Source organism: Martes martes, assembly GCF_963455335.1.
Source record: "Martes martes genome assembly, chromosome: 11".
Taxonomy (NCBI): Eukaryota; Metazoa; Chordata; class Mammalia; order Carnivora; family Mustelidae; genus Martes; species Martes martes.
In genome coordinates, this window is record NC_137899.1 from 97,942,374 (window position 1) to 97,964,781 (window position 22,408).

General features: G+C 39.5%; 1 protein-coding gene across 4 annotated transcripts in view; it reads right to left on the minus strand.

The window, feature by feature from the left end:
* TPK1 (thiamin pyrophosphokinase 1) overlaps window positions 1–8,466 on the minus strand; it is a 347,265-nt gene extending 338,799 nt beyond the window's left edge. For 2 of the 4 annotated variants that reach the window (XM_080818626.1, XM_080818622.1), the window contains exons 1-2: window positions 7,690–7,774; window positions 7,243–7,301 (exon numbers count right to left, since the gene is read on the minus strand). Coding sequence is in view for 2 of the 4 variants with exons in the window: in XM_080818622.1 (XP_080674748.1) it covers window positions 7,243–7,285 (43 nt within the window). In the remaining 2 variants the exon portion in view is untranslated. Of the gene's footprint in view, window positions 1–7,242; window positions 7,302–7,689; window positions 7,775–8,375 lie in introns of those variants that run through there. The other 2 variants (XM_080818627.1, XM_080818623.1) reach the window with 2 other exon arrangements.
* Between the last annotated feature and the right edge of the window lie 13,942 nt (window positions 8,467–22,408).

Here is a 22,408-nt window from a genome sequence, read left to right on the forward strand (position 1 = left end):
TCTCAGCTCAGGTCATGATCTCAGGGTCACGGGATGGAATCCTGAGTTGGGCTCACCACTGGGCACAGAGCCTGCTTAAGATACACTCACTTCCTCTGTGCCCCCCACCACTCTTCCATCCTTAAAAAAAAAAAAGAAAGAACACGGAGTCCAAAATGCAATCCTCAGTATAATAAAGTTCATCTACTGGAAAGTATTTTACATTGCATAGAACTTTAAAGCTTTTTTTTTTAAAAATGATTTAACTTATTTATTTGTCAGAGAGAGAGAGAGCGCGTGCCCATGCACGCATAAGCAGGGGGAGCATCAGACAGAGGGAGGGATAAGCAGGCTCCCCACTGAGCAAGGAGCCCCACACGGGACTGGATCCCATGAGCCTGGGTCATGACCTGGGCTGAAAGCAGATGCCCATCCGAATGAGCCACCCAGGCGCTCCAGAACTTTACTTCTTTAACTGGCTTATTATACGTTATCTTAAATTTGCCCAAGGACTTCACGTTTGGATATATTCTTAGTTTACATAAAGAAACTAAGGCTAGAAGAAATTATGTGACACACCCAATGTCACATAATTTGTAAAGGACTAAAAGTCAAACCTTAGTTCTCTAGTTCCAAAACTTTGTATAGGCTTCACCCTGTTAAAGCATTAAAACTATGCCTAGTGCAGTGTTATGTAAATGTTAGTTATAACAAAAATTTTTAATGCAATTACAGTGACTTGGTCAAGTGTGTACTAACAATACTTAAAATGGTAATTAAATTCAGAATAAATCTCAACCATAGTAATTCAGTTTAGAAGAAATAACTCCCAAGAGCATTATGTTCACAGGAATCTTTTTAAAATTTAAATGTATATAATATTTTTGCAAAGAAATACCAAGTGATAGATAAAGGGCTTTCTAGCATAAAATTTATTTATGATAATCAAATTAGGTGAGGAAAATAAAATGGAACTTTTAAAACTAGAGTTTTTTTATATATCGTTTAAGTGAATGTTTTATATCTAACTGCTATATTCTTTATTCCATCAGATCCACTTAAGAGTGATATAAAAGTGATTTAGAAGGTCAATATTCAACGTTAAGGGGGATTTAAAAAGTGAGGAACTGAGCTAGATTTAAAAAGACTGAAGAACGAACAGGTGGGAAACAAGCAACAGGAAAAGTTATTTTTGAAACAATGGGAAAATTTAAATATGGACCCGCACTACAAAATTTTAGGTAGAAAAAGTGGAGTTTCATTTGAATGAAACAACTTACAGTACGTTCTCATTTAGGTTTAAAAATACTTCATTGTGTGGTTATACACAACAAATATCTGGAGGGATATAGATATAAACACACCACTTACCCACATACATGGCAGTAACAGTGGTAATTTCGGAGACACTAGAATACAGCATTGTGATTTCATTTTTGTTTACCTTCTAAAGTTTTATAACGCATATGTACTACGTTGTAAATATATGAAAATTTTAAAATATCAATATTTTTATTAAGCCAAAAGAAAAACCTCTCCATCTGCTGTGTCTTACCTTTGTGAAATAAGTAGATGTGAAATGATTCTGAAGATGATTTGACTCTTCACTTTTATTTTAGCTCTCAGGTGTTTAAAATCAACTTTATTTTCAAACACACAGCGTTCTGAATATAAGCTTCATGATAAAAAAATGAAATGATCACAGACAAGAACAAAGCCCAAAAAAGTCCCTATTTATAAAACTATTTTGAAAAGTCACCTATATTTAGAGAGTTTAAAATAGCAATTGTATGCTCGTACCAGTTAAATATTGTTCACCATGAATTAAAACAAAAATCTTAAGATAAAAAGGAAATGAGAAAAATAAAAATGTATTCTTGCTATTTATCAATGTTAAAATGCGAGTCTTAAATCTTCCCAACAACTGTCCTTGGAAAGTCTCATTCTCTGTATATCATGATGAGAAAAAAAAGCTTAGGAAATGCATCCAGAATATATAAGAAACTCCTGCTTGGCAATCATTTTCCAGTACTGTTTACACATATATCAAATCATTAAGCTGTACCTCTGAAACTAACACAATGTTATGTCAGTTATACCTCAATTTTTAGAATTAAAAACCACAAATCGATTTTTAAAAAGATTTTCTTTAACTAATCTCTACATCCAGCATGGGGTTTAAACCTACAACCCCGAGATCAAGGGTCACTGGCTTCACCAGACCGGCGTCCCTAAAAATTTATTTTGAAAAAAGGAAAGATGGAGCACCCGGCTGGCTCAATCAGTAGAGCACCGACTCTCAGGGTCATGAGTTCAAGTCCCATATTAGGTGTGGAGATCGCTTAAAAATAATAAAAGAATAAAAACCCTCCCCCATAGAAAAATGGCAAGAGTAAAACATTTCACAAATGATCTACAAAAGGCCAATGAACACTCGAAAAACAAGTATCCTGCCATAAAGGAAATGTAAATTAACATCACAGAAATACCTCTAGACATCCACCAAATGGCTAAAACTTAAAACTAATTCTAAGGTTTAGAAAAGAACATTCTAGGGGATGAATTTAGCATGAGCTAAGGCAAGAGTATTAAAGCTGGAACAAATGTTCATATAAGTAAAACATGGGTAGTTCATGTGGTTTGGTCACAGACAGGGAAAGATAAAATGTATTCTGGAAAAGGAGTTAGGAATCAGAACTCCGGGTATCTTCAAGTCCAACAGAAGGACTTTAACCCATATATGATTAGCAACCCCATGACACGGATGACAGCTTTGTACAGAATGTTCCAAGGACCGGGGGGTGGGGGGGGATACAGAAACTTTCAGAAGAATTTCTTATCTCCTATCCTGAATTAAATTTCTCTGTTCTCCACAATCTGATGTTACCTTCACTCCTTAACCAAAATCTCCATCTGCACTCTTCAGCCTACTCAGACCTCCTTTCTCTTTACTCACCTACTCACCACCAGGTGAACTCACACCTGGTCAGAGGCAGCACGGAGCTTTCACTCAGGACACATCACCTCCGTTACTCTCCCACTCCCCCGAGCCTGCTCTCCATTTAAGTCCAGTGCTTTTGCAGAGGCACAGCTGAGATCTACACATTCCATGATTTCCTGCCTACTCCAAACTGCCCTCATCTCCTCCTAGTCCTTCCCTTCCCTTGCCTATACTAGGTAATTCAACATTGAACTAGAATCCGTATTATTTTGTTCTCAACTCTCTAACCAGACTATTAACTCGTGGCTAAAGGGATCACACCTTTCACTTCTGTATCCCTGTAGCACCTACTACCAAAGAAAATACATAGCCAGCTGCCAGTCCCTCTTGATAACAGAAACATACCCTGTCATCCAACAGTTCCATTTCTAGGAATTTATGCTACTGATATATACGCATAGACACAAAAACATATGATCAAAGATATGCATTATAGAAAGTAACAATAAAATTACAAATAACCTAAATGTCTATTAAGAAAGACTAGTTAATTTAAGTCCATACCGCCTATCAAAAAACAAAACTTGGGGTGTTGTATGAAAGCAGAGAAGGTCGATACTTCCCTTGACAAGGATGGATGAGGCCCTCCGGCCTGACAACAGCCATATATAAAGTCACTGCCACCTACTTTGTGGCATCTCACCATCACTTTCTTTGTTTTTTGAACCACTATATTGTACACCTGAAACTAATTATGTTAGCTACACTGGAATTAAAGTTAAAAAAACTTGGGATGCCTATACATATGGATCATAACATCAGTGAAAAAAGTTGCAGGAAGAGGGTAAATAGGTCTTATTTATATACACACACATAATTTATAACAAAATTTTAGAATGATAATCTCTGGTAAATCGGATGGACTTAAAAAAAAAATTTCACTCACTGCCCCAACAGAGTGAATTACAAAAGATTTTATAATATGAATCCATTTTCTTTAAGACAAGGATCATAATATGCTGAGGTACATGTACCAAAATGAGTATTTAGAACATATGCCAACTGTTAATAGTTATTCCTAGAAGAGGGACTACAGGAAACTCTACATTATTGTTTCTTTTAATAAGCACTTACTTTAGTTACCCTCCCCCCACACACACAAAAAAAAGATTAAAAATATATATATATTTGAGCTAGCGATCCCAGAGAGAGAAGCCTTTTGGTCCACCTGGCAATTAGTTTAAAACCAGCTTAACTGTTGGACAGCCCACTATATTAAATCTGAGTAAGCATTACAGGTAAATCACATCTGCAAATCAGATTCACAGAAATTACTGACTGAAAAGCTACCTCCCTACTAGCCAAGTATTAAATATCTGCCTGATGAAGGCAATACTGCTAACGTAAAGTGACGCTTAAATATTTGCTGAATCACTGCAAAAGGCAGGCATTGCACTGGTCTCTCCTAATACACGGTTCTGTTTTTAAGTATCTCTTGGGTATCTGAAGTCTACCGCAAACTTGCCTCAGGCCTTTGTTTCAAGGCCAACACCTGAGAGGAGGCAGAAATCCCTACATACTTTCACCATTAGTAGAGGAAGGAACTCTGAGAACCACTAAATCACAGAGAATCCCAAGGGAGCACTGGATTCTGTCTCCATGGATCTGTGCTTCATAAAGGATATTATAGTTCTTACAGTTACTCTACATGCCCCGCTCCACAGAAGGGCTTACCAATGTCTGACTTAACACGTCCCGACCTTCTCCACTAAACCTTTGATAAAAACAGAGCAAGGAACTGCCCGGTTTTCGCTACTGCTCCAAATATTTTCCCATCTCAGCACTGACCCAGAGGTCCAACTACCATTTTGTTTTCCCCTTGGACTTACTGCTGAACAGCTTATCACTACTGATGCTAAGTGCTTTATATGTATTACAACCAATTTATACTAACAATCCTGTTAATTATTCATATTTTATCAGTAAAAAACCTGAAATAGAAGGTTTGATAATTCGTGCTAAAAAGAAAACCACAGGCTCAAAAATGGAGTCACTTATGCTAGGCCAAACTAACTGCAGTTTCAACCCCACCCAGAAATGGTCTTCAGTTAGGAATTATCTGGTTGGCACCAATGAGGTTATCTGTTACATGGGCCCAGAGGAAGTTGACCTCATCCCAAACAATCCTTTTCTCTGTTGATTTCCTTTTTCCACCTTTAAAAAAACAAAAACAAAAACAAAAAAAACCTCTCCCTTTCTGTAGCCCTTTGGAGCTCCCCTCTACTTGCGAGCTGGGATACTGCCGGATTTCACGAATCAAATAAAGCCAATTACATCTTGAAAATTCACTCAGCTGAATGTTGGTTAACATAGTAAACAGTCGAAAAACTAGGGTTTAAACCCAGAGATTGATTCCTCAATCTAAGCTTTATTATACCACACTATCTCTGGGGTATATTCTCTTCAACCTAGAAAACACCAGAAATCTTCAGTCAGATGTTGCCAGAAAATGGAAAAATCTTTTAGAATTTCTAAGGGAAAAAAAAAGTTTTATTCAAGCTCAAGTCTTGGACAGCTGCCCTGGATACACAATCTTTGTAAAGACAGTGCTCCAGCAAAGGAATATTTGATGTAAGGTTATACACCTTTTTTTATGTAAAAAGTTACAAATAATTAGACAAAGAACATTTCAGAAAGTTGCAGACCTTATCTTAAATTTCTAGAATAGGCTGTAGGACTTTAATCTTATGGGAAACAGGGAAGTTTCTTTTTCTTATCTTTTGTAAAAGTTCAGAAGGCGCCTCTTTGGTGTATGTGTTTGTTTTTTGTTTGTTTAACAAAGCAGATGTACAGTATGTGCTCTGGGCACAAAGAGAGCCTCTACTCTGAGATTCTGCCTGACCTTAGTAAATGTTAAAGTATAGCTAGCTTCCTGAGGGGCCCATGAGCAGGGCCCACAAATACTAAAAGCTGAAAATTTCCTTTATCACAGTAAGGTGCTTAGGTTTTCACAAAACTGAACATCAACATGCCACATGGATCAAATGTTTACTCACAGAAATGCAAGTCTGGCTACCACTGGGTTACTATGAACTTGCTTCACAGTAGAAAAGCCATAGAAAAGCCACTGCTTTTCTCAACTTCTGAAAAGCCATTTACAATAATAATAAATACTCAACCTCTCAACCAAGTCAAACAGATTTGTGTTCAGATTCTCGTTCTGTTACTTCTTTCCTTTACTTGCAAATAAGACATAAAGGTATATGTGAAAAACTTAGCATACTGAATGACTGAAGAGTAAGAAGTCAAGGTCCCCTACTTCTACTCTTTGTTTTACCACCAATATTCCCAGGATATGAAACAACTGGACAAGTCCAAATCAAATTCAATACTCTAACCAGACCCAATCATTCACGTGTCTATAGGAAACTATCTATCTATCTATCTATCTACTGTTTTATCCGTGCATAAATTTAAAAGGAACTATGCGTTCCTTTTAAATTTATGCACGGATAAAACAGGACTTCTACACAACCAAAAAAAACTGGTAAAGAAATATATTTCTTATTAAGAAATTATCACCTAAGTCAATTACAACACATGAGAATGCGATCACCCTAACTCATACCTCCCATCTATAACTCTGTGATTGACGATCATTTGGTAAAACGATAAAAATCCAAGTGAGTGTTAGAGCTTTGAAACTTCCTGTACTGGATAAACTGTGGGGCTTCCGATTGATTAAAAATCAATGGATTAAAAATGCAAGACAGGGGCGCCTGGGTGGCTCAGTGGGTTAAGCCTCTGCCTTCGGCTCAGGTCATGATCTCAGGGTCCTGGGATCGAGCCCCGCATCGGGCTCTCTGCTCAGCAGGGAGCCGGCTTCCTCCTCTCACTCTGCCTGCCTCTCCGCCTACTGGTGATCTCTCTCTGTCAAATAAATAAATAAAATCTTTAAAAAAAAAAATGCAAGACAGGCAATAATGCCTGATCTTAACCCCCTTGGCGGCTAAGATCTGCGATGTCAGAGACTAGTTAAGAGCTGCTCTCGAGACCGAAGGGCTAATGTCGCACGTGGCGCTCACTCTTCTCCAGGTGGCGCTCACCCGGTAAAACTCTGTGGCAAGGACTGACATCTATCCCTGTTATTTCAGGGGAGGAAACTGAGGCAGAAGAGAGGCTGAGGAGTATGCCTAACGGCTCAGAACTCGGGAGTCTGAGGCCGACTGGAAATCTTTCTGGGGCTAGAGTTCGGCCCTTTTAACCTTTCAGGGCTCCAAGGAGGGGGCAGGTGACAGCGAAAGGTGGAAGAAGTACAGTACCGGTGGGAAGAAGGGGCTCCAGCGGGGTAAAGGCATGCTCCATATCAGACTACGGGCCTCTGCATTTAAACAAAAACAACAGAAACGCCACGTTAGGATGCCTCCCAGCTAATTCAACAGTCCGCGAACTCCCCCAGAACGCCGGCCGCGTCCATCCCGCGCTCCCGCGGCGGCTTCCAGGCGGAGCTCCAGGGAGCCGCGGCGCTGGGGGCCCCGCCGCCCGGCTCCGCGGGGAGGAGCCAAGAGGGAGGCCGGCCTGCGGGGCGGGCAGACGCCACGCGTGCCTCCGGGAGCCGCTCCCCCCTCCCTGTCCCCGCGCACTGCCACCATCCGGGGACTGCAGAGCCGGACGCGGCTGCCCCCACCCGCCTCCTCGCGCTGCCCGCCCCATCCCGCGGCCCGCGCGCCCACATGGCGGGCGGCGCGCTGAGCGGCGGCCGCACTTACACAATGGCGGGTGGAGCCCGCGGCGAGAGAAGCCGGGGCTGCGGGAGCGAGGGCGATCGACCGCTCGGAGCTCAGCTGAGGAGCCTCGACGGCGCGCGGCAGGCGCTCGCAGGCTTAAGTAACGGGCGCGCGAGGCGGCCCCGCCCCCTTCCGGAGCCGTGGGCCGGTGCGGGCCGCGCGTTCCCGCGGGGCCGCGCGCCCCCGACGTCGCCGACGCCGGGCGGTCCGCCAGCTTCCTTCCTCCCGCTGCTTTCTTCTATGCCAGCTCCGCGCTCCCGCTGCCGCTGGCGTCTCTGCCCAGCGCTCTGCGCTGCCGTCAGTGAGGAGGCCGCGCTTTGCTCAAAACCAAGCAGCAGCCGCTCCGTCACCCTTCCTCAGCCTGGCCTCACAGCCGGGCAACCTTCCCCGTTTTCCGGAGCCCGTCGTCCCGGTCCCCCTTCTCTCTGATGCCTGCTTGCCGCCTGCATCCTGAGCGCACCCGCGTCTGTCCTTCCTCCCTTCCTGGTGACCCTAACCAGAGGAAGGTGTCGAAACTCATAAAGGGAACCCTCGTTCGAGTGGAGCGCTCAGGCCGTGCCCTCGCCTGCCAGTTATAAGAAAAATTGCCAGTTACAGGAAGAATCGTCAATTACAGACCCCAACAGGAGAATCTTCAACGGGAAGGACGTAACAATAACAGGCCCCACCTGGAAAAAGATGTTTGTCGCATCTGCTCGCAAGCCCAGCACGCTCGACCAAGGAGATCCCTCCTCATCCTGAACTCTTCCTTTTCGCCAGGAACTTTCAGGTCAAAGCAACCCTCCCACCCTCCTCCTCCTCCCTGAAATAACGGTCCTCTCCTTTGTGGGGCCTACCTGGGGCTTTGCCATAGCTTGCAGGTCCTGAATTGCAGTTCTTTCCTATTCTGGAATAAACGCATTTTGCTGACAAAACTTACTGTTTCATCTTTCAGGTCAATAAAATTGTGTGTGTGTGTGTTTGGGGTTTTTTGTTTGTTTTTAAAGATTTTATTTATTTATTTGACAGAGAGAGAGAGATCACAAGTAGGCAGAGAGATAGACAGCGAGAAAGAGGAAACAGGCTCCCCGCTGAGCAGAGAGCCCGATGCGGGGCTCAATCCCAGGACCCTGAGATCATGACCCGAGCCGAAGGCAGAGGCCCAACCCCCTGAGCCACCCAGGCGCCCCTGTTTGTTTGTTTTTAAAGATTCATTTATTTGAGAGAGAGCACAGCCTGTGAGCAGGGTGAGGGGCAGAGGGAGAGAGAAAAATCCCCAAGCAGAACTCTCTGATAAACTTGAGCAGGACTTGGGGCTCATCCCAGGACCTCTGACATTATGACCTGAGCTGAAATCAAGAATTGGACTCTTAACCCGCTGAGCCACCCAGGCGGACGACGGTCAATAAATTTTTAGTTCGAAAAAATTTTAAGCCACCTACTAGCAGTTCCATTTCCACTCCTAGGATGGAGAGCTCACTCTTTTTGCCATGGAGCTTTTCCAAAACTAAGCAACCCTAATCACCGGAAAAATTCTTACTTTAGGCAAAAATCCCCTCACTGTACCTGTCACTGTTCCCAACTCCCAGCACCACCACATGTTGGAGGCATCCCTGATCCTCATGATCATCTTAAATGTATTGAGTAGAAAGCAAGATGGAGTCACTCATATCCAACAGTGACCTAGGTTAAGCCGTGATTTATGCAGCCAAATATGTTGTAGCTAAGACTAGATATCACTGAAAACAACACAAGCTGAGGATACCCAGAACTGATAACCAGGGAAGCCAAAGGAGGTCTGAAAAGGCACAAAGTCCGATTAAACGCCTTTAAAGAGTGAGGATCTTTGCAGGAAATGACCAGACTTTCTAGATAATGATCTTTTCACAGCTGACCACATCAAAAAGGTAATTGCCACCAAAGGCTCTGCCCTGTTGATCTCTGAACATTCTCCATGGCTTGAACATAATAAGCAGCACGTGCCAACAGCTCTCCCTGACTGGACTGAGGCTTTATCTCAACTGCACACTCCCAGACTGACTTTGACTTTGGTTTGTTAACTTCCTACCCCTTGTATTTTGCTTGGCAGTTGACTTTGTCTTACACTTTGCTTCGTGTGATGTGTGAGAAGCCAAGTGAAACACACAGCAAAATGCCATTGAGTTTGAAATCTTTAAGCTGCTTTACAATTATGTTAATCTTGCTTCATGACAGAATAAAGCTGACATTGTGGAAAGACACAACTCACGTGTGTACCTCCATAGTGTGCTCGTGACAACTACCCAGACTTCACCTTTTCTAGGTTAAGCTCAATTTTCTCAAGGTTCTAATGTGATGTGACTTTTAGACTCTACCATCCTGGTTCCTATTCTCTGTATTTAATGTTGCTCGTAAATTGTGGTTCCAAAACCAGCGAGAACTGCACATTTCTCAGCACACAGCAACTCCTGCAGACCTCTGCAAGACTAAGACCCCTGAGCAACTTCTAATATGACTTCTAGTTGCAAAAGCCCTGTCCCTAGATTGACCCCAGTGCTGCTCCTCCCACCCCCATAAAATGCCTGCCTGAGAATACTTGTCATCAAAAAATCTGGTCAGAGACAAGGAAAAATTGTATTATCATGCAGTTTGCAAATAGGGAAATGCAGTCTTGAGTTACAAGCTAAGATTATGCTCTGAAGAGGGAGGATTAGGCGTAGGTTAAATAGGCAAAACACGCAAATTCTGTGCCTTTTATGGAACCTGGTTAGACTCAAGTCCCAAACTACTAGTTTCAGGAGCAGAATACAGCTCGATATTGGTGGTGGTGGTCTCAAGATGTGGCAGCCATTGGAGAGCATGACACCAAGGGTTACAGGAGTCTTTTTGCAAATTTTGCTGAATTTTGTGCAAGTCTGTCACCTTAGGCTGTGTGACTGCTTTTTTCCCTCATGGTCATTCGGCTTGTTTAAAATGTTAGTGTTTCCTCCCGTGGCATCAGGGAACTCATCATGTCTGTCAGTTATTACTTTCTAATTTGAGGGCCTCTTTTGTTCCCAACATTATGGCTGCCAGATTTACTGTTTGTTCTAGCCAAAATTTGATGATAGCCTCTTACCTCTCAAAGGGCTTAAAATTGTGACATATTATCTCTAGCAACTCAGAAGTGCCTCTTTCTCTCCTCTCTCTGTCGCCACCTGCCTCTCTCTCCAGGACCTGAGAGCCATTTCTTTGGAATATAATCATCAGGAGGGACTGGGCCTCTGTTTCCTCCTTTCTGTTGGGGGACAGAATCCTAACTTCAAGCTAGCAAACAATGTGTGTCCTAATCACATTGACACTGACCATCCCTTTATAATTTTTCACTTCTCTGACTCTACTAGGTCCTCATCTTCTTCCTCCCTTATTCTCCCTTTAAAACACTCAAATCACTTCTGCGCAAATCAGAATGGAGCTCAGCTTTTTCTCCTACTATTGGTAGTTACTAAATAAAATCTGTTTTAACTGCTTTATCTAATATCTGACTGTTTATCTCACAATGTTCCAGGTGTAATCCAGTCATAGAAGAGTACAACATTGTCTATGTTCCTTCACTTTTTTAGCTACCAGATCAAATAGAACTTTCAGGTGTTTTTCACATTTACCTCTCTTAAGCCAAATGTACACCTATGTCATACACAATTTTAAACCAAATTGCTAATTAGTATTATGAGTTTGCACTCACAGTTGGGGCCCACAGGCCATTTCAACTATGTCACCTACTAGCTATGGGACATTAAAACTTCAGTTTCCTCAAGTATAAGACAGAAACAACACTGCCTACTTTGGAAGGGTTCTGTAAGGATCAAAGGATTTGGTACAGATAAACACCTGGGCTGGTGCTAGCACATACAGATTGGCAGCAAATGTTTGTCCTGCTCCATGAACATGGTACTCCACATATATCTTGAAGACTTCACTGTTAATAGCTGTAGCCTACATCTTTGCAAAGTTTTTATGGGTACTCTAGACCAAGTATTTCCCAAAATTGTTTAAAAGAAAGCTGAAATACTTAACTACAATAAATTTCAAAAGTCCACCTGTTTAAAGATGCCACCAGTGAAACTAAGAAGACAACAAACCGGAGATGGAGTGAGAATATTTGCACATCTAACAGACAAGTGGTTGCTCTATCCAGATGACATGAAGAACTACAAATCCATCAGTAAGTCAAGCAAAACAATGAGAGAATGACAAAGGTTATAAACAGGCAAATTACAGAAAATATTCACATGGCAAATAAACATGTGAAAAACACAACCATTGATGGAAAATGAACAAACCTTCCAGATTTTCTAAAAGAAAGGAGTTTTATTTGAGCCCAAGTCAGGATAGCTGCCCTGGATACACAGTCTTAGCAAGAGAGTGCTCTGGCAAAGGAACATTTGCTATAGGGTCATACACACTTTTACCATAAAAAGTTATAAATCATTAGACAAAGGACATTTCAGAAAGTTGTAGACCTTAAGTTTCTAGTGTATGCAGGGCTGTAGGACTTTGACATCATGGGAACCAGGGAAGTTTCTTCCTTCTTCTTAACCTCTGTGTTCAGAATGCTCCTTTTAGGCGTGAACAAAGCAGATGTACAATGTATGCCTGAAGCACAAATAATGCCCATGCTTTGGGGTTCTTTGAGGTCATTTTGACCTTAGTAAATGTTAAAATATAGCTTTCCTGGAAGCCCAGGAGCAAGGCCCACAAACATTAAAGGTTGAAATTTCCCTTATCATTACAAATTTCAACAGTGAGATAAGTTTATTTGTCAGATTGCAAAACTATTAAGTAAAGCAAATTTACATTTATTGAGCAATTATTTTGTTGCAGTCACTGGTTTAAGGTCTTTTATATTTTATTTCATTACCTTAAAATGGAGGCCCTAACATAACAAGGACCAAATTTTAATAGTTCACTTATTCTAACCTGTTGAGGGCAATTTGGATCAGATTCTATCATGCTTGTCATTTTCACTCATCCATCAATAAAAATGCTTATTTTAGGACCTACATGAAAGATCATATCTGAAAAGTCTTCCCTGAGATTTGCTCAAACCCCTCACAATTAATCTCATTTTGCTTATAACTTCATTACATTCTTTTATGCTTCTTTTATAGCCCTTTCCATAGTCTGATACAGTAGGATTCATTTTAAATGTATGCCACCTTGTGGCACAAGAAGGCTGCCTGAAGTCCAGCCTTCACCTTATACATTTCAAGCATTAGGAAGGAAGAAGAGCAAGGAAGATACTATCTGCCATATAAAGAGACCTGAGAGACAAAATGCACCAGACAATTAAGGAGAACATTTTCAGGCTATTGCAACAAGGAGCACACCCTAGATCCTAAGATCCACATGTCATCACAGTGTAATAATTTTGCCTTAGATTTTATGGGGAGGCATAGATAAATTGAAATTGGGATGATTTAGAGCTGGGACCGTTTTGCACACAGGGGGATATCTCAGTCAACTGAACAGGAAACATCTCTGTGTTTAGCTCTTTTCAGGCAAACATTTTTAATATCATCTAATCATTCATGAGACAAAGAATGAGGTGCTGGATATACCTGGAGCACAGTCAATTCTATTTCAAAAAAAAAAAGAGAGAGAGAGAGAGAGAGAGAGAGAGAGAGAGAGTTGGAGTATCTCTTAATAAATAGATAAATAAAGAGGTCTTTTTATCAGTTAAACACAAGGGAATCATCTGAGAGTCTTATGGGAGTCTTATCAAAGTCATATGGGGAGGGTATTTCATTGAAGTAACCCTTTTCCTGGAACACAAAAAGATGGGGAGGAGGTGTTCAGCAAACAAGAAGGTGGGGGAATTTCTTAGCCATCACTCTCTCGCTGGAGCTCAGGCTCAGGTGAAACTCTAACTAACATCGTTAGTCTTCTCAGTTAAGTCTCACACAATACTTTAGTCAAACCTAATTGGCTAGCACTCAATCACGTGGCCCATCTGGTTTAATGGAGGCTGGGAAATGCAGTCTTTTAGATGGGATGCAGTAGAGCTCACAAAAATGGGTATTATTGCTAAATAGAAAAAGATCCAATGTTAATAGCAGGCTAGCCAACCCCGGGTTGCCGTATCCAGACTCCATAACAACCACGGTCTCTTTTCCTCTTTCATCTGCCTGCCTTTCTCCTCTAGTGCCCACAGAGTAGCCAAAGTTCTTCTAAACTGTGAAAGAGATCGTGTCCCTGCTTGCTTAAACTCATCAGCTGATTTAAGAAGAAAATCTAAACTGAAAAGGCCCTGAATAATCTGGCCTTTGCCTATCTGCAATTTTATCTTATAGCATTTCTTCTCCTTACTTATGAAGATCCCACCTAACTTGCTTCTGTCATGCTTTTTAAACAGAACAAGTCCTAGCTGTTCCATTTTCTTTCTAGAATGTTTGTCTCCCTGTCCCAACAAGTTCTTCACATCATTGGCTCATTTTGAGCTCAAATGTCACCTCTTCAGAGTCTTTAATTTTCCGTCAAAAAATTACCTCCCTCAGTCACTCTCTATCTTAGACACTGTTTTTCTTCTTTAGAACATTTGTTCATCGCTTCTTGGCCTTTTGGCTAAGATCAAGTGTAGAACATTTATTCATTTATTTATTGACCCTGTTTTCCATGACGAGGCAAGAACTTGGCCTAATCTGTTCACTGCTATATTCTCAGGGCCATAGTATACAGCGCATAGTAAGCTCTATTTTTCTGCCTCTCTCTCCTTCCGCCCTATATAATTGCGTGTATGTGTGTATATATATGTATATATAAGTGTGTATATATACATATATGTGTGTATACATGCATGTGTGTATACATATATGTGTGTGCATATATACATATATGTGTGTATATATGTACACATATATGTATGCACACATGTATATATATATATGTATATATACATGTATATATAGGTATATATGTATACACACATATATTATATATGTATAATTATATATATTATATAATATATGTATGCATATTTGTACAGGATTTATTTATTAACCACAGGATTTATTTATTAACCACAAAAAGATTGGCATATCACTAAAAAGATCCATTATGCCATAGGATAAATATGAGCTAGACATATTATTTATTTAACCTACAGATAATACTTTCTTTTTTCATTTTATTTTATTTTGTTTCTTTTCAGTGTTAACCTATGGATAATACTTGATGAATGAGAGGCTTTAGGAACACCTGGACACTCCATGAACTCCCAGACATTGACACCTTCTATGTTAGAAGCCACTTACATAATAGAAAACTTTCTTGCTTTAGCAGTCAATAACCTGGCTTTTAGTAGCAAAAGGGAACAAACTCTTATCTTGTTTCAAACACTGTTATATTTGTGAAAGAATAATAAGTATCTATCTATCTATCTTGGTTAAGCCATTCTTATCTAATCTAATCCCCCCCACCCCGCCAAGCTTTGGTTATACACAATCCAACCTTAGTCTGAACTGACACATCAGCTAAGAAATGATGCCTGGAGTAGAGAAGCACAAAAGTGAAAGGATTTGGGGTATATTCTGGTGTCAGAATCAGCTCTTCTTGGTCATGCATCAAATATGGGGTATGAGAGATTTGACTCCTACATTTTTTGCTTTTACAGTGAGGTATAGTAATTTTATTTACTGAAATGGGAGAGGACAAGTGAAAGGGGAGGGAAATGAATTTAAGAGGAATAATATAAATGGAGGGAATATATGTGTAAATGTGGGCAGGGTCCAAACCTCACCTGTTTCCTCTTATGGTCGTCAGCTGGGCCTGAGAATTAAATTAGTGTAACAGATTAACTGGCAAAACCATACAAATGTATTTAATATAAGTTTCATGTAACGTGCGAGCCCTCATAAGTAAATGAAGACCCAAAGAAGTAGTAAAACCCAAATGCCTTCAAAGTGGGTTGAACAAATAAAGGCAATTGTGGAAAAGTAAGTAAAATCTATGGGGAGGCTAACAGAAGATGAGCTATTTTTACAAGGTCTGTTTGTACCGAATTCTCTCTGCCTCCACTCTGGGTCTCTGGTGGTAAGAATGTTTCTCTTCTCCTGGTACAGAGAAGGTAGCTTTCACATGGGCGTTTGAGCCCCTGCTTTCAGAAAGAGGTCAGAGTGCTCTTCTCGAACGTGCTGTTTTTCAAGTGCCTTTAATTCAAATATTCCTTATGCCACAATGGTATATTTGGGGGTGTCGTATAGCCTGCCACTCTTCAGGATTTAAAAGCCTTATTAGCTTATCTACCATAGTCTTGACTATGTGCTTTTCAATCAATAAATTATAGAATTTGGGAGACCTGCCGAATGTTAAATGTTAAAAAATCATCTTGTTTTCTATAAAAGATTTTTATAAATAGTAAGACATACATGTTTTTAATCAAGAAGACTCATTATCACTAAAAAAAAAAAAAAAAAAACACTCCAGATAAATCTAATAAATTAAATGCTCTTTTTCTGAGCATTTGGGATTTTCTGAGCAGTTGGGATGATTTTTAAGGAATTTTACAAACTGATTTGTAAGTATACCAGGAGAAGAATAACTCTTTTTTTTCCTTAGCGAGAGTGTGCATAGAGGTGGAGGGGGAGGGGCAGAGAGAACAGGAAAGAATCTTAAGCAGGCTCCACACCTAGTGCAGAGCCCATAGAAAGGCTTGATCTCTCTACCCTGTGATCCTGACTTGAGCCGAAATCAAGAGTTGGAAGCTTAACCAACTCAGCCACCCAGGTACCCCAATAACTTTTTTTTTAAAAAAGAAAGTCAATAAAATGAGATTTTCCTAGTAGGTAAAGAAAAATACATGTCATGACAGTAATTTTTAAAAGGTAGCATGAGGTGGGGCACCTGGGTGGCTTAGTTAAGCCCCCAACTCTTGCTCTCAGCTCAGGTCTTGATCTCAGAGTCATGAGTTTAAGCCCCGTTTTGGGCTCCAGGCTAGGTGTGGAGCCTACTTAAAAAATAATAATAATAAAAAAATTTAAAAATAGAAAATAAAAAGGTAGCATGAGCATAGGAACAGGTATTTTGATAGAGTAAAATAGAGTTCAGAAGCACACTTACATGTGTGGGAATTTAGTTTATGATAAAGGTGACATTTTACATTACACAAAAAATATAGTGATATAGTTAATAAATATCTTTAAAAAGTGTATCTTGATATAATTATCCATGGAAATAAATAAAAATAAATTTCTACTTCATACCACATAAAGATAAATTTCTAATGTATTAAAAGCTAAATATAAATAAAAGCTAAATATTAAAAGCTAAATATAAAATATAAATCCTTTTTGAGTAAGGATTTTAAAAAGTAATATTTAGATGAGGAAGGTCTTCCTCAGTAACTCAACTCAGAAGTCAACTCAGATTTGACTAAGAAATTTCAAACTTTTATAAAGAGAAAACCAACTAAAGAGACAAGCAGCACATAGGGAAGAAATCTATGCACCATGAATATCAAGCAAAAACTTACTAACCAGTACATAAAAAGAGCCTCTGCCACTTAAAAAGACAAAGCAGTTCAGAGAAAAGCAGTTCAGGGAAGGAAAAAAAAAATGCCAATAAGTACATCAAAGATATCCAACTCTAATAATTGCAGAAATAGAAACGAAAACAATAAACCTTATAAAATTAAAGAATGGAAAAGATGAATAATATCTAGTGTTTAAGAGGACTTAGGGAAATGGGCATTTTCATACACATTCATGTATTCTAAGTGGGTAATTCCCTTTCTGGTAGTGAATTTTATCATTTCTATCATTATTTTAAATGCACATTCCTTGTGATCCAGCTCTTCTACTTCTAAGACTCTGCCTGAAAATAGGACTTGCACACTTTCTAATGATGTGTGCACACAGGTGTTAGCTGTTGGATGGTTTAAAATGGCAAAAAGTTTAAAATGTCCAAAATAGAGGAATGGTTGATAAATTAATTTAAAGAATACAATATAATCTGATGCAATGATTAAATGAAATGAAGCAGCTCTATATACTCTAGAAAATGACAAACTGATTTTACAATTCATACAGAATTACAAAGAAAACAGAAGAGCCAAAAGAATCTTTACAAAGAAGAATAAAGTAGGAGGAAAATATCTCTAAAAAAGTCAAGATACAGGATAATATGTGGAACAATTTTTAAACTGTAATGTTCTTAAGATTCACCTGATGAGCTTGTTTATTTTATTTTATTTTATTTTTTAAAGATTTTATTTATTCATTTGACAGACAGAGAGATCACAAGTAGGCAGAGAGGCAGGCAGAGAGAGAGGAGGAAGCAGGCTCCCTGCTGAGCAGAGAGCCCGATGCAGGGCTCATTCCCAGGACCCTGAGATCATGACCCGAACCAAAGGCAGAGGCTTAACCCACTGAGCCACCCAGGTGCCCTGAGCTTGTTTAAAAATGAACATTTCTGAGGCCACACTCCCAGAAATCCTGACAATCCAGGTGATTTGGATGGATTGACAACCATCCTTCAGAAACACCATCCCAAATTCATGCTCCATTTTTTCGGTGGTTAAATATATATGCATGCTCCAGGAAACAGACACAGCTCACTTAAGCAGCATTTAAATTATATTTTGTTATATACTCATATGTATTTCTATGTACGATGTTTATTTTTCAATGACTACCACCAGGTATGCTCTGTTTAAAAAACCACAGACCCCACACCTTACCCATCTCTATCTTCTGGTAAATATGAGACTCATTTAGGACATCACCCTAATTCATCATTTTTGGTCACTTCTAGTATTGAGTATTTAGTATGAACATAAGTATATTTTAATTAAATATTAAATTAGTGTATTTTAATTATATTAGAGCATATAGTAAGCTAGTATATTTTTGTATGTTTTAATTAAGTATCGAAGTCTATTTTAATACTAAAATTCACTGTAAGTCTAAAAACTAGATATTAAAATAGGCTCAGTTATTAAAATTCTGGACTATTCACTGTGAAACTTAGATCTCATATTTGATTAAAGACTTTCTTCCTCTCCCATCTCCCAAATGAGACTTGTGGGGTTAACGATATTGAGTGTGGGAGAAAAGCATTCTGCTCTCCCACAACTTTCTCTTTCCCACCCTTTTTTGGGATTAACACTCAACTTTGGAGCCTGAAGAGGGAAAAAGTAGACAGACTGTCAAGATGATATTGCTGTCTCTTTTTCATTGGTTATCATGCGCTTTTGACTGCTTGCAGACATCAGCATGAACTGAAAGTGATACCATCACACTTCATTGATAATGAAATCATGAATGTATTTATAAAGGAATCAATTCAAAACAGCTCCTACGGGCATAGCCTGGTACCACACACTGCACAGACACCCCCAACCCCCTCCAAGCCTGTAGTCCGTAACTTCACCTACCTAAAATCTGGGCCTATTTGTAAGCAGAAGATCCATTTTCTGTACTTCTCAGGAAGTAGGCACCAAAGGGCTTGGTCATGATGTCCTCAACTCCAGGTCATACCATATTGCCACATGGTTTGGTTTGAGTTTCTCAGGAACAGAACCTAAAATGGGGATTTGGGGTATAAGCACAGATGACCTTTTGACAACAATGAGTTCGAACTGCATGCATCACTTATATGTGGGTTTTGTTTTTATAAATATCAGTACAGTCTTGAGCATGCATTTTCTCTTTCTTAGGATTTTCTTAATGTTTTCTTTTCTCTGGCTTACTTTATTGTAAGAATGTAGTATTTAATATATATAACATACACAATGTGTTAATCAACCATTTATGTTATCTGTAAGGCTTCCAGTCAACAGTAGGCTAAGATTTTAGGGAGTCAGAAGTTATATCTGGATTTTCAACTATACAGGAGGTTGGCATCCGTAACCCACACACTGTTTGGTGGTCAACTGTTGTTTATTTGGAGGTTCAAAAGCACTTGTCAAGAGTGGAGTTATTAAAGAAGGGCTGCAGAAGGGTGCACAAGCCAGGTATATCTATGGGACACTGGAGCTACATCCCATGTTAAATGCTGGGAAACACATACTTCAGGATTGTGCCACTTATGAGATATTTATACATCAATTACTATACATCAATTGTTTGTTAGTATATAGAATTTAATTTATTTTTTACATTGGTCTTGTATCCTGTGATCTTGTTAAATTTACTTTAAGTCATTTAACTTGTTTGTAGATTTTATTTTTTAAAGATTTTATTTTTATTTATTTGACAGACAGAGATCACAAGTAGGCAGAGAGGCAGGCTGGGGGTGGGGGGGAGCAGGCTTGCCACTGAGCAGAGAGCCCGATGTGGGGCTTGATCCCAGGACCCTGGGATCATGACCTGAGCCAAAGGCAGAAGCTTTAACCCACTGAGCCACCCATGTGCCCCATGTTTGTAGATTTCTTAGAATTTACAGATTATATTGTGTGAAAATCTGATTATTTTATTTGCAATACAGTTTTGTTTCTTCCTCTCTAATCTGTATGTCTTTTATGTATTTACTTATCTTTATTCTTGGCCTTATTGTACTGGATAGGACCTCCAATATAATTTCAAAAGGAAGACACATCCTTGCCTTGTTTCAAATCTTAGGCATAGGTCATTCAGTCTTTCACCATTAACTACAAGGTTATGTGTAGGTTTTTCATAATGTGCTTTCTTCAGGTGAGGAATTTCCTTCTATTCCTTAGTTTGCTGAGATTTTCACCCTAAATGAGCTAATTTTGTGAAATGTCTATTTTCCCCCCACTGGTTAAGGTTATATGACTTAAGATTATATGATTGTATGATTTAAGATTACAATTATATGGTTTTCCTGCTTAATTCAGTTAATATGACAGTCATACGGCTTGTTATTAAAATGTTTAACATTTTAAACTCCATTAATCAGTCGTGATGTATTATCCTTTTTATATATTACTAGATTTGATTTGCTTGTATTTTGTTAGAGATTTTGCATCTATGATCATGAGGAATTATTAATGTTATTCTTTTCCTATAAAATCTTTGGTTTTGGGTGAGGGCCCTCAGCTGTGCTGCCTTGCGGGAAGGGTGAGGTGGGTAAAGTCAAGCTGTTCCTCTTACCCATCTAAATTCATGTGTCCAAATTCGTGTTTTTTTGCTCTAATGGTGTGCAGCACTGTGAACTCTAGAAACCTGTACTTCCACAAATGCTCTCTCAGATTGGGTGATTATCTAAGACAGTGTTTTCCAGGGGCTTCCAGATCATAGCTGAGTGAGGCTAGAGCTGGTTCATGAATGGCTGCAGAGTCCACACCTGCTACTGCAGTCTGCCTGCCTGTTACCCTGCATGGGTAGGCAAGATTCCTCCTGGATCCCATGACGTTTGGTGCTGGAATCCCACAGCTCCCCCAGGGGCACTTTTGTCTGTCTGGATGGTGGATTTTTGTTTAGGAAAGGGGACAAATATGAGGGACATCTTACGCCACCATGATGCTGGCATCGCTGTGAATTTTTCATTTCAGATACTGTATTTTTCAGTGCTAGAAGTTCTGTTTTATTATTTAAAAAACATCTTTCATTTTCCTATAAAGTCTTGAGCATAATTAGAACAGCTTTTAAGAGTCTTTATCTGCTAATTCTACCATCTCTGCCATGGGGGATCTTTTTGTAGTTTTTTCTTTTCCTAGTATGAGTCAGCTAATTCTGCTTCTTTGCATGTCTAGCAATTTTTGGTTAGGTGCTGGACATTATGATTTGTGGAGTTAAGTGAATTCTGTTTTTTTCCTTTAACGATCTTGAACTATATTTTGGCAGACAGTTAAGTTACTTGAGGATCTGCTTCATCCTCTTGATGTTTGTTTTCAGGCTTTGTTAGAATGGGTGTATAGTTCTGTAGCCTTTCTTCTAGGACTATTGAGTCCCAGTACTATGGCATGATTCTTCTGAAGTCTCTAATGAATGTCCTGTGTATTTAACAGATTTGTCCCTCTCTGGCTGTTAGGAATTCCAATATCTTCCAAACCTGTGTGAAATCTGGGAATTTTTTAGTGTATAGTTTTCTAGATGTTGTTTTTGGCTGGTCTTTGTAGAGTCCTTACTTAATGCATGACCAGAACTGAATTCAGCCAAAGATTTGAAGTGATCTCTATGCAAATCTCTGGAGCTCTTTTCTGCATGGTTCCCTGGTACTTGGCCCAGAAAATCTCAGCCACCTTAGCCTCCCCAAATTTTATGTCTGTCTTTTCATCTCAGTAAGGCAGTTGGTTTTACTTGTTTTGGTTTGTTTTATATCTAGCCTGTAATGTGGCGATTACTTCCAGATAGAAAGCTGAAATGATGATAGATTCATCTTGTTTGTTTCTCTTCTCTCAGGCATCACATTTCTGCTCTGTTTCATATATTTTATACAGTTTTCTGGTTGTTTATGCAGAAAAGCAGATCTTTGTGCCACATTCTTCTATATGGGAGGAACTTCTTTTCATAAAGTTGAAAGTTAAACCTTAAATCCCAGAAATATCTTCAAAAGTTCTGTGCTTATGATGAAGACTTTTTGGCTGTTGATCCACAGGATAGAATGGGTGATTGATTTCATTATCTTTCCTCATTCAAGCCATTATCCGCAGAACCATTCTTTTGGAGATCTCACTTTGAAATTCAATTATTTCTGAGTCAGATCTTTTTTGGTTAGATGTCTCTAGAAAATAAATCTTTTATTTTCTATTTGTGGTCTAACAATTCTATTTGGGTGGTCTAATAATTCTCTTTTAAATTTTACT